This window comes from Anas platyrhynchos, chromosome 6 (genome assembly GCF_047663525.1).
Source record: "Anas platyrhynchos isolate ZD024472 breed Pekin duck chromosome 6, IASCAAS_PekinDuck_T2T, whole genome shotgun sequence".
Lineage (NCBI taxonomy): Eukaryota > Metazoa > Chordata > Aves > Anseriformes > Anatidae > Anas > Anas platyrhynchos.
The window spans coordinates 22,158,838-22,171,699 of record NC_092592.1 but is presented as its reverse complement, the minus strand read 5'-3'; the positions used below and the strand labels follow the sequence as shown (position 1 = coordinate 22,171,699).

The following is a 12,862-nucleotide window of genomic DNA, read 5'->3' as shown; positions in this document are numbered from 1 at the left end:
GCTCAGTTATTTCACATATAAAATCCACATCTTCATAGCCCAATTCTGCTGGCAAACGCAGCTGAGGTACTAGGAAGAATACATTGTGTGAAGGGCACAGGGATTACAATGGGGCACAGAACCTGACTAGCAAGCAAGATGCAAGTCCCATAAATTCTTGAACAATTCCAAAGATACCACACCAATCCAGCATCTAACAATTGTAATCCTAAATTACATATTAAATGTTATCCTAAGTTCCCTGACAAAGCAGCAATAAGGTAACTATGGCACAGAGAAGTAGATGCACTGAACAATCTTCACTGAACAGAATTTTGGGCTACTGAAGTTATTTTGGGCTCCAAACTTAATTCTCATTTCAGGTAAAGAGTTTTTCTTTTTGGATGATGATACCAAGCTCTACAAAGTGGCTCCAGAAGGCTGGAATGACCAACCCAAGAAGAAAACCTCCATCATTAACTTCACTCTATTTCTGAGGATAAAATTCTTTGTAAACCACTTTAATATCATCCAGTAAGTGCATGGTTCTGCTGACTGATGGTAAAACAGTAGCATTTATGCTGAGTGTTCAAAGCTCATTCTGTGTTCCTAATCCCTTCTATGTTCCAGGCATGGCTTGACAAGACATCAGTTTTACCTGCAGCTTCGTAAAGATATTTTGGAGGAGCGATTATACTGCAGTGATGAGACTGCCCTGAAACTCGGCGCTTTGGCCTTACAGGCAGAGCTTGGCAATTATGCTTCTGAGGTGTGGATAAATAGTACAATATTTCTCAGAGGTCTCTGTCAACAGCTTTTACAGCTTTTGCTTGTCACATACTTAAAAGATGAAATGTGAATAGCATGTAATTTTAGCTAAGTCCTTCAGTAATCACATTTCAGATTTAGTTTAAATAATTACAAAATTTGTCTGATTAAGCAATGGTAGTGAGCCAGATGAATTTGGCAGGAAACATGGCAGAATGATGAAAGACTCTTGGTCCGTTATAATTAGCAACATGGCCAAGAAACTCCAGAAAATCTGTAGAAAATTTCCAGCATGGGTACAGCTTGGATGTGCAGAGGGGCTTAAAGAGATTAGAAAGCAAGGAAGAGAAAAATAAATAAACACTCCGGATTTCACAGAGATTTTGTGTATAGGCTCAGATCCACAAGCTGCAAAGACAGGCAAGTTGCTGATGGAATATCTGAACTAGTTTTTGTAGTTTCAAAGCATACAGAAAATATCCATTTAAGTTCTTTGCCATATCTTTAGTTACATAAATTGGTGTAGCTCTGTTAATTAACTCTGAGTTGTCTGATCCATCTGGTTTGATCCAGTTTTGCATTGGCTCTTGCGGATGCAGCTGTGGCTGTCAGCTCTAAGTGCATGACTGCGGCATGCCCATAGGCCCACCTCTGCATGGTGCAGTGTGGCTTTGAGCACCTTGCTGAGCACAGGTGCAAGAGGCATAGCTGTCAGGACGTTATCTCCTGTTCCCTATCTCCTTATAGGAAATGGCAGCAGGATGACTTCAGTGTATGGGTCACTGAAAATGGAAATGCACCAAATAAGAAAAGTGAAGACAGAACAAAAGGCTCCTCTCTCTTTGTCTTTTCATTTTTTCCCCCAAAGGTACATGGAAAGAGCTATTTTCGTGTTGAAGACTACATTCCAGCAAGTCGAATAGAGAAAATGACCCTGGCCTATGTACAGCGAGAGCTTGCTAAACTACACCGTATGAATCGCTCCCTATTTGAGGACGAAGCTGAACTAGAATTTTTGAAGGTAACTTGCCACACACCAGACAGTATTTATCTGTTTAGTTAGAGGCAGCAAATCCTTTTTTATTTACCATTGTCTATCGTTTCCTTCTTGTCTGATACTGAGGATTTGAGATGTGGTGAACAAATCTGAATATTTAAAACAAAACTCACATTTTTGTTCTGCTGTATATACTGTCACCATAAATAACTTATATTGAAGTTGAAATATTAGGTTTCCTTTTATTGACAGTTTATAAAGAGTTAATGCACATTTCAACATCCTAAGGGTTGATGCAAGTTTCCAGCATGTTACGAACACGTTGTCTAGGTTCTATGTGATTATAAATACACCTATTACTGTATATATAATATACTGTACTACAGATGACTGTAAAGCATGGGAATAAGCACTTGACTTCTGGAACTACATCAGATGTTCAGACACTTTCTAAACAAGCAGTGAATAGTTGTTTAAAAGTATCTATGAGCCCTGGAAGTGAGGAAGGAGTTAGCTGAAGTATTTTCTCACATGACTATTTCTCTAGGGTGTTAGGATGATGTGGGATTTAATTTTTTTCTTGATGTCCCCTTCTCTCCAAACTTCTCTGCTTTCCATCAAATGAAAAATGTCAGGAATTAGATAATGAATAAATAACAGCCATTTTGCTGCAGTGCAGTGCCTTATGCTTTTATTTATAGCGTCGTTTTAGTTCAGTTGCTGTTTAATTATGTTAGTTTATCATCTAATACTGTCAGTGGAATTGAAGAAATAGATTGAAGCTTAGCCTTAATGACAGTCCCATCATGTGTGGCAAATCCAATGAAGAAAAGCAGCTTTGTTAGTATCTGTTTCAATGAATAAGTCTGTAGAAGGAGCCAACACATCATACACACTGAGAAAGATAGCCCCCATGCCAAGAACAAGCAAATTCCAAATATAAAAGGGATTAAAAATTAAAACCAAGATTCAGCTAGTGATTATGGACACCCCAGTTTTCAAGCCCTGAACATTTCTGCTCTGGATTCTTTCTGAAAAATAGATCTCTTTAAAGTGCTTTGTTTCGGCTACTTAAAATCTCTATTCATAGTTGAAAAGACATTTGGAAATTCTACATGAGCTTCCCAGAAAAAAAGTGTATTACAATAAACTCACATTGATCTGCACATCGCAAGAGGCCAGAAAGTCATCTTCATATGCTGTAGTTCTGTAAAAGGTCTCAGTCCCATTTTAACATTATGTGGCCAAGTGTAGGCGGTAGAAAGACAAGCAACAACATCTAGAAGTGCTGGGTGTGGTTCCTCAGAGCGTCCTCTGCACACTGTCAGAAGGCAGGACCAGAAGCTGGCTCCTCAGTCCCTTGAAGTATAATCCTGCTTAACTTTTCTCCCAGCCAGGAGCACCATGCAAGAAAGAAGCCATGCTGAAGGTCTGTTATAAAGTCTGTCATTGAAGGAATTTGTGGGGCAGTAAAATTCCCTCAGAAGTCACCACCATATCTGTATGAGTTACCTTGAGGTACAACTTAGCAAACTCTATAATTTAAGATTCTTGGCAGTGGAAGGTTATAACGTCTGGTTCCAAAATATGACAGTGATGAAGGAATGAACATATGTATTTGAGTGACTTTGCTGAAGGCTGGGAGCTGTGGTATCACTGCAGTTAAGATTTCAAGTTGTTCATCACTGTTGCAGAAAGGAAACTGCACAAAGCTGTAACAATGCCAGAGCAGCCCTGGCACCAAAGTATGAGCGGTTTTACTAAGATCAGCATATCTGCTGTACTTCATGGTTTCCGGGTTTGCTCAGGGAAACAAAGGCATAGTAAAGAGAATGGAAAGAAACTATGTTTAGCAGCTGATGAACAGCATTAATCTTGCACGGATTTCAATTCAGAAGTCCAGGCAAGTGCTAAGTAGCAGTAATACTGAGCACCTCAACACAACTGTAATGTTTAGATTATTATACAGGAAGCTAAATAATCATCTTACCTTTTCAATTGAGGCGTGTGGGAAAGTGTTTTCAATTTTATCAAAGAAAATGAGTGTGCTATGACATACACAAGGCAGGTGATGATTCTGTGATGCAGTAAGTATGAAAATTTCGTAAGGGTTTCCAAGGGTTTCTTAAATGAGTGAAAGAATATTCTGTAAAGGCACTCAAAACCATTTCCCTTCACACCTACCTACCTTTTTCTCCCCATGCCTCTTTTTGAATAAGGTGTGATGTGTCTTTGTTTGCTTGTTTGTTTGTTTATTTTTAGGTGACTCAGCAGCTTCCTGAATATGGAGTGCTATTCCATCGTGTGTCCCAGGAGAAGAAAGGAGCAGGAGGGGATATCATCCTGGGAATCTGTGCCAAAGGCATCATTGTATATGAGGTCAAAAATCACACAAGAATTGCCAGTTTAAGATTCCAGTGGCGTGAAACAGAAAGAATTTCAGCTCATGTGAGTTGCAACTCAGTGAGCCTCTTCTCCACTATACTATTTTACTCCCCTTCTGCCTGTCACTTTGATAAACTTCTTGCATTCAGAGCCAGGATTAGACTCATTCCATACAGACATGTGCTTATTGAAACCAGTTGAAAATCTGGATGTGGATCTCAGGATAGCTAGCTCTTAGCGAGGTTTCATTCTGGCTTTTTTTCTTTTTGCCAAGATTGAAGTCAATTACTACAAAACTGAGTAAGCCGGTATTGGCTACTACAGGAATGATGTCACACCTCTTGAGAGCATATTCCTTATTCATTCCTCTATCATCTTTACTTCTCTTCTTTCATTTTCCTTTCTACATCAGGTCACAGGATCATGCCTTCCCCTTTCTAGACCTCACTTTTTGCATCGTCATCTCTTAGTATATCGATGTCTGTTAAACCAGCATTGGTGACAAGGTTATAACCCCTTTCTAAATAATATTCTGCCATCAGAGGCGTATCAATGTATTACTATACACCGTAGGTGTCAATCTTCATCACAAATCTCCCAACCTGTTTGCTCCCCCAAAATGGCCTTTCTTTAACATCTGTAGGGCCAAATTTTGCCAAGCCTATCAACCTGCTCCCGATACAGTCAGTGTCCAAAGGCTTTTGACATTCAGCACAGCACAGTTATGATCCAAATGACAAACACCTCACTCACAACTGTCGAATTTACGGTGGGCATTTACTGCAACCACAAGGGATGCAGCAAGGCATAAATACATCTAGACAAACCAACAAAATTATACAAATGAGCTTTCAGTGCCTCAGTATAATGACTGATGTGTTATATGAAGCAAGCTGTGCTCTTTTTTTTTTTTTTTTTTTTTCCTTTAGAGAAAAAAATTCATGATTGAAAGTAGTTTCAGCGGCAAGAAACACACATTCATTACTGATACAGCAAAGACGTGTAAATATCTGCTGGACCTCTGCTCAGCCCAACACAAATTCAATGCACAGATGAACTCTAGGCAACTTCGGCAAACTTCATCAGGTGAGCAATAAATGCAATTTCATTGTACAAGCAACAAGACAAGGTTAAGTGTTACAGGGGAGAAAAGAACTCACAGGAAGGGAAAAGTGCTTTAGTTAGGCTGAGAATCAGAACCTCCACAGCAACTTTTCTGTGCCTCAGTTTGTCATTTGCAGAGCAGAAAATAATGTCTTCTACTTCACTGGAAGCTGGAGGTGTGTCAGTCTCATTTATTGAAATGATGTGAGTGGCGAGGGGTACTCTGCTGAGAACTACTACATAGCTAAACTCAGTTTAAAGAAAAGCACGACTAAACTTCCCTTCAGGAAACCACAAGACTTTGTTTGTTTGTTTGTCTGCAGTAATATTTCTTAATGAAAATTACTGTGTAGTTCCAAATAGAACAAAATGATTGAGAGCTAAGGAAATTATAACCAAGGTCCCAGTTACAAGCTCCTCACATCCCTGAAATCAGCCAGACTTATACGAGCCGTGTGACTCTGGTTGTGAGGTTGTGTGTGCTGCTGTCCCAGAAAAGCAGGCTCCGTGGAGGCAGTGACGGACAGCAGCTCAAAATGCCGCCTCTGCCACTGCAGGGAGTCTGCAGGAGATTATAAGGCTGTTTCTATGTGAGGGAAGCTCGTCCTCCTGCCCTGCTCAGATGCATACGCTGCAGTCTCTTGGAGCCCTGCTAGCCATCATCCCTGCTCTGGAGTCACCATGGCAACGCTCAGGCCGAGCTAACACCACGGCAGCAAGGCCCTGACACCTCCACAAATGCCCCCGATCAAAGCCACTGAGGGATGAGGGAGTCTGGGTTTAATGCTGCAGAGTAATATTGCAGAAAATTGCATTCAGGGTAGTATTTGTTAGGAAAAGGCATGGGAGGTCAGCTGGCACGTACAAGCAGAATGAAAGCCTGTATTTGTGTTAGCCTGCACCACACTGGGTTCTTGTTTTATTTTCAGACATGCCTCCAGTTGCCTGCTACCTCTTTCTTCTTCAAGTCCCCTCCTAGGGGTACTCCTGCCCATCAATTGAGAATCTAAGTAAATCATCAGTGCCTTCTCCAGCATTATGTTGTTTCAGAGAAATAAAATCTTTTATTTCCCTGAAAATAGATTTGTAGATTGCAGAGCCCAGACATCATTAAATAGCAGATTTCACACAGAGGTGGAAAATTGGATACCATGCATTACCACAAAGATCATCTCCCACTCAACTTCACTTGTGTAAATCCCTCAGGGCAGAGAGGGATTGATTCTTGGCTCGTTTCCGATCTCAGGACAGCAGTGTTAGTAGTGCTCTTCTCTTCTCACACACAATAGTGGGCCTGTGGAGGATGGAAAACTACCAGCCTGGTGATTCAGTCTCTGACAGACAGCTTTCTCCATACCCTGAACTTTTACAACATGCAATTTATAAAGATACTCAGGTTTAAATTATACAGGGCTGTACATTTTATCTGTCTTTGTGGAAAGTGAATTTGTAGTATGATTCACAGAAATGACATCTACATACAGTGTATATTACCTATGAAAGAAATTGATTGAAAACTCTTTTCATGCACTCCTAGGCCTGGATATCCTCAAGGATACCAGAACAAATATATCTGTGATGTCAATCTTTTTTTCTGGCGTGTTCAAAAGGCTAGACAGAAATTGCTTAAAAAGATGGGTTGATGTCAGCGGACTTATCTTTCTCTCCTCCCCCTATCTCCCTTCTTATTCAGAGGAAAGTAAATTTATGGAAATAGACAAATCAAACTCTGCATATGCAGCTCAGCATGAGCACCTTGCCCTGATTCAGAGACTGTCTCGTTCAGAGAACGTGCTGTATGGGGCAAACCTGGAAAACCTTTCTGCTGGCATGATGAGCAAGTCTTGTGATAACCTCAGTGTTGAAACCGGCAACAGGACTAGAGACAAAAGCAATCTTGCCAGGTATGTTTGCTTTTTCCTCTAAACCTGTGGAAGAACACTCAGTCATACACAACATCATTGCAAACCTCTACAGTAGATGTAAGGCAGGCTTTTATTTTGCAGTATTTACTGTGATCACACCAGAAGTCCCCACCAGGACCAGGGCTCCTTTGTGTCAGCAACAGTGTAAACACAGGCAGGAAGGTAACAACCTCACAGATAAGACCTTGAAACAGATTGGCATTTAAATTTGTACCAGGCAAATTACATTTGTTCCCAGGCTCAGGAATTAACCATGTACTGGGATATGGAAAAAGATAAAAATGAGGAAGAATGAAAGTAAAACCTTTAATATGTGCATCTTCTCTGGAAGTTGCAGTAGGTGAACTGAATGCACAGTGGAAGTTGTTTATGAGCAGGCCTCTGTGACTAAAGGTGCAAATCACAGAGAACAGCATAAGAGCATCTCCCTTTTCACTTACAGTGCTACACCAGTGTAGGCAGTTACTATAGCTGCACAGCATTTCAAGGCTTTTGATGAATTCTAGTGCCTTCTGGAATACTAAGAATTAGAACAGTGCCAAGAAGAACGGGAACTACCAGGAAAACTTTCAGACACGGTTTTGTCTGAATGAACAGCAGAGCTAATGAATCATGCTGAGGCTATGTTGTGTTTCCCTGCTGCCTGCACTCAGCTCAGAAAAAAACACAGGGGAAAATCATTTGTGATGTGAGTGGTCTAATGGCAGCTGTTATTTGGAAGCAAATGCTGGCAAGGATAAACTACCTCTCCCCTACAGTGAAATGTGGCCCAGCAATCAGAATACTGGTTGAAAGGCTATAAACATGTGTATTCCCAACTTGGCTCTGACAGACTAATGACAGTGAAGAGTGCTAAATACCACCGTTGATTTGTTACTGTAATGCAGTTTTCATTTTCTGCCATGCAGATCCACATCAGGGCTATCCCAGTCAGAAATGCACATCAATTTGAATGGAAAGCAAAGGAGTTATGACTACCTTTCTATCCACTCAACTCAGAACACAATCAGTGGTGAGTATGATAATCATGAAGAGAGACGTTACTCTTACATATGTATGGTTTCAATACCAGGAGACTGAAACATATCCTATTTATAGATTAAAGAATAACCTTTTGCACTTCTTGCCCTGCAAATTAACCCAGGACTTAGCATGGCAAGCTGTTTTCTTCCCTTTCACTTATCCTTTCCATCAGGATGAGTGTTAAGGGACTTGATTATCAAATTATTCAGTCAGTGGTGCCAAAAAAAAATCTTTTTTACTGAAATAGTTCAGTACACCCAGGACTTTCACATGAGGCAATGTGTCTATGCTTGGAGGTCATAATTTGGTTGCAACTGAGATGTACTAAACAATAAATAGTGCACAAGATAAAATAGGCTCCAGGTTCTTCCTCTGTTCTTGTGTTTGCATGATAAAACTAACTGGAAAAATAAGCACAAGGCACCTAATTTTCTTACAGAAGCCAGATGTCTGTATCACATGCACAAAGGGAGCAGATACATGGAACACAAAAGTTACGATTTTTCGGCTAGTCCATTTTTAAGTTAGACCTGTATTTTAAGTAATTCCACAATGTCATCATCACACTTGGTGCTGGCTGAATTGCACCTACAGAGCCAAAAGGACTCTGTTGAGCCCACAGGGCCTAAGGCTAGAGTTTCCAAAGGAATCTATACTACTTTTCATGTTCAAATCTCCCTCATGTTCAATGGGTGCTATATGCCTGATTTTTTAGTTGTCTTAATCAAAGTGCTGCAAATAAATGCATACTCGCCCAGAAAGGAGCATTATAGAAAGAGCTCACGCAGTTACTGTGCTTCCCTGTTCTACACATATTATTCTGTTCTAAAGAATGTAAATTTTGAAACACTTGTTTGAGATTCCTTCTTGAGTTATATTGAATCAGATATAATGAAAACAAGGACAGAAATATATTTAATTTTTGAAACCCCATTTTTGCATGCTACTTGAGTCGCCCATCTCCTTGCACTCATCTGCATTTATTCTAGCTGTTTTGTTTCTGCAGCACCTGGATCACCAGCCATTCAAAAAGAAGTTTTACTAAGCGGTCTAGAAAGAGAAATCATTTGTGTCAGCCTAAAACGTGACCCTAAGAATGGCTTTGGTAAGTAAGGAACATGAGTGTTATATTTGTTACTGGGACTGTCAGGTCCTGGTGTAAACACTGATGCTTGCTGACTCATGCTGAGCAAGACTGTAAACTTCTTCACCTCATTTATTCTCCTTATAGAATAAGACTGCCAGTCTTTGCAAAGGTCTTAACATTTCAGACTTAAGAGGACTAAGTGCATAAATTAAGGCCACACTTTTTTTTTTCAGAGGATTAACTAGTGTCAGAGATCAAGGGGACCAAATGGTAAAAGTAGAATGAAAGGAACAGGAGCAGATGATATTCTGCAAACCCTTCACATATTGCCTGTGTGGGTGCAAAATGCGTACACAAGCCTAACATGAATGTTTCCTGACTTCTAGATTCTTATTTGGATAACATTTGTGTTACATAATACACTATCACAGTATATCCTCTTCTAGTGGATGAGTTCAGAGGACCATCAGGTCCCATAACTGACCATTAATGCTATTTATTATCAGATTTCTAAATGGTGCAGGTTTGTGTGGCACGTTTGATTCCCAACCCAACTGTTCTACCAGTGAGAAGTCAGCCTGTTACAGAATATTCTAAGCCAGGATAATGAAATTAAATTAATTAACAATAGATTTAATTTTCTTACATGCCTCATATATCCATTAGAAGTTGGCATTTCTCTTCACAGGGGTCCTAGACCACACAATGTAAAATAATGCTCTAATTTATGAGCTTTTATACCTTATTCCTCCTGTCGGTGTTAAACACTAAGGTCAACATAACTTATGACTCTTATAAGAAAGCAGTTGGAATTCTTTAAAGTCCCAAGCCAGAAAAATACTCTTATTGAGAAATTGTATTAAAATAACAGACAATGAAGTCACCAGCATGCTTAAATTATAGTACGAGTTTAAAGCTCTCTCAAATCAGGATCTTGATGCACCAGTCTCCCAAATTTGCAATAAACTTATGCCATTGGAGTAAGAGCCTTTTGTGCTTCTAAGGTTCATGTTTTCTAATACTGCCAGTGTCTGCATTCTCATGCTATCTCACTTTTGCAGGTTTTGTAATTATTGGAGGAGAAAATGTAGGAAAATTAGACCTCGGTATCTTTATCGCTTCAATTATCCCTGGGGGACCTGCAGACAGAGCTGGAAATATCAAACCAGGTCACTGTCCTTAGTTTTTAATTAGAATCAAAATACTCTCATGGATTAAAGTTAACTACTTAACTTATTTCCCTATCCTGATGTGCACTGTCTTATTTTTATCCTTATTTTTTTAAGGGGGTCGACTCATCTCTGTGAATAATATTAGTCTTGAAGGTGTTTCATTCAATACTGCAGTTAAAATTATACAGAATTCTCCTGATGAAGTGGAGCTGATCATCTCTCAACCCAAAGGTATAAAGGCAAACATCTTTGCTGGCTATGGAGTGCTAGCAATTAACTCAGGACACTGGTATTTATTAGGCTCTGGGATGTTGTAGCACCTTCTTGCCACTCAGTGCCAGTTATAATAACCACTGGTTAGCAGTGAAAATCATTCCAGTGACTGTCATGAGATCTCTGTTCTATAGTCAGTATGAAAAAATCTAATCAATTATGGGCTTTATTCTTCACTGCTAAATACCAAGGGAATTTCAGCATTTCTTTCTATGACAGAATTAGCTCTACATCCCAACCTTGAATCAGAATCATTGTCATAGTTCTCTGCAGTGATGAAGCAAATACTTTTCTCCCTCCTTATAATAGCAGTGCTCCATTTTGCAATGGCTAACTCATTTTACAGACCTGATTACACAACCAGTTGATTTAGTAAGCTGTTTTGTCCTTCTGTGGTGATATACAATATCGGCTTTCAAGTTTACTTATTGTTTGCATTCATCAATGTTTGATTTTGGTATGGTTTTGCAGACATATACGAAGAAGGATTAAATGAAGAAAAGAGTCTATCAAGGGGAAACAGCACTAGTGGATATGAGATCTCTTGTGTAGACAGTGGGAGAAAAAAGATTCAAGATTGCCATACAGCTCTCCCCAAAGAAAAGGACCCAAATATAGATGAACTTGAGAAGGCTCTTTCCTGGAGTTTAGCACCAAAATTGGGCCCCAGGATTCCAGTTCTTTCATCTGATAGCCTGGATGTGGAGGTAACTGAGATTGTGATGTTGTAGAGTAGCATGATGCCCAGCATATGTCTTAACAACATGCCATCTATAATAAGAATGGAAAGTAACTGATAAATTAAAGAATGAGGAAAGAAGGAAGAAAACCTTGAAACTTGTTGCTTCTTAAATTACATTGGAAATGTCAAAATGATACATGTCTAGAATGAGTAAAAAAATGGAGAAACTGTTCTACAAAATGTTATTAAAAGTTGTCCTCCCTTCTCCAGTGAACTACAAAATTTTGATTATTTTCTGCAATCTCTTTAAGTTTTCAACCACCCACAGAGTAGTAATATTTTGTGTCTAATTTTCTTCTGTTAAGCAGCCTCCCTATCTACACTCAGTTTATGCACATTTAGATGGATTATTTTTTGAGTAACAGTGTATGCCTGAAATAATGTCAGGGATATAAATGCTACCATTCCAGGCGTACACTGACAGCAGGATCAAAACCTTTATATCTTCTGGAAACCCATTCTCTCTTTTTACATGTATTTTATCTATTTATTTATTTGTTTATTTATTTATTTATTTATTTTCTTGAGATGCAGTAGTCTCATTAGTGTTTATTTTTTTTGAGACAGGAAGCTGATTCTTCACACTTACCACATCCAGCTGAAACCATCTCCAATGAAATCTATACTGTAGAGCTTGTTAAAGAAGATGGGACTTTTGGAATCAGTGTGACTGCAAGTGTTACTGTTAATCTTTCAGTGTGTCCTTCAAACTGTCACGTAATCAAGAAACATGTAGGGAAGTGTATTCATGTGCAGCAAAGGTAGAAGATAGGTCGATAAAGGAAAAACTGGTAGCATGGCACATTTCAAACTTAAGTATCCAACTGAATGACAGAGAAAGGATAATAGTACTGGCTTGGCTCATTCCCCTGTTCTTGCCCACAGAATCTGTGAAAGACATGTCCCAGCATAAAGCACATGGTGCTACAAGTACTTTTCATCTTTGCTCAATTTGCGAATGAGACCTACCACTGAAAGTGGGTTTCTGTCAGGGAGGGATACAGCCAAAGCCTCTAGAAAATGCAATGATGCAAAGCCAGACCGTGACGGGTTTTCCCCTGGGGCTCCTGAAACTTGAAGGCTGTGTTTATGCAAGCAGGTCACACAGGACCATGGTACAGATTCAAGCAGTGCCCACAAGTCACTGCTTAAGTGTTGACACACTCCCCAATAGGGCTTTGGCCTGTGCAGGGAACAGGACTGACCAAAACCAGTCATCTCATGCTCTGGAGATGAGAGCTGAGTTGCATGGACTCGAGATAAGCCATGCTTCATACTCTAAAGGGTAGACAAAGGACCCTGGCCAGTTTTAGTTCCAAATGTACAAAAATACAGTTTTCCATATATTCAGAAGACCAGAGAAGGGAACAGTGAAAACTTTATGCGCCACATTTGAAAAACTAATTC

At 39.6% G+C, this 12,862-nt stretch overlaps 1 protein-coding gene across 2 annotated transcripts in view; it reads left to right on the top strand.

Moving 5' to 3' along the window:
* Positions 1–12,862, top strand: part of FRMPD2 (FERM and PDZ domain containing 2) — a 73,256-nt gene that overhangs the window by 26,250 nt on the left and 34,144 nt on the right. For both annotated transcript variants that reach the window (XM_072039557.1, XM_013102140.5), the window contains 12 exons: positions 363–513; positions 610–748; positions 1,616–1,768; positions 4,007–4,192; positions 5,059–5,215; positions 6,927–7,137; positions 8,067–8,170; positions 9,188–9,286; positions 10,330–10,437; positions 10,555–10,671; positions 11,185–11,420; positions 12,023–12,127. In XM_072039557.1, coding sequence (XP_071895658.1) covers positions 363–513; positions 610–748; positions 1,616–1,768; positions 4,007–4,192; positions 5,059–5,215; positions 6,927–7,137; positions 8,067–8,170; positions 9,188–9,286; positions 10,330–10,437; positions 10,555–10,671; positions 11,185–11,420; positions 12,023–12,127 — 1,766 coding nt within the window. The remainder of the gene's footprint in view (positions 1–362; positions 514–609; positions 749–1,615; positions 1,769–4,006; positions 4,193–5,058; positions 5,216–6,926; positions 7,138–8,066; positions 8,171–9,187; positions 9,287–10,329; positions 10,438–10,554; positions 10,672–11,184; positions 11,421–12,022; positions 12,128–12,862) is intronic.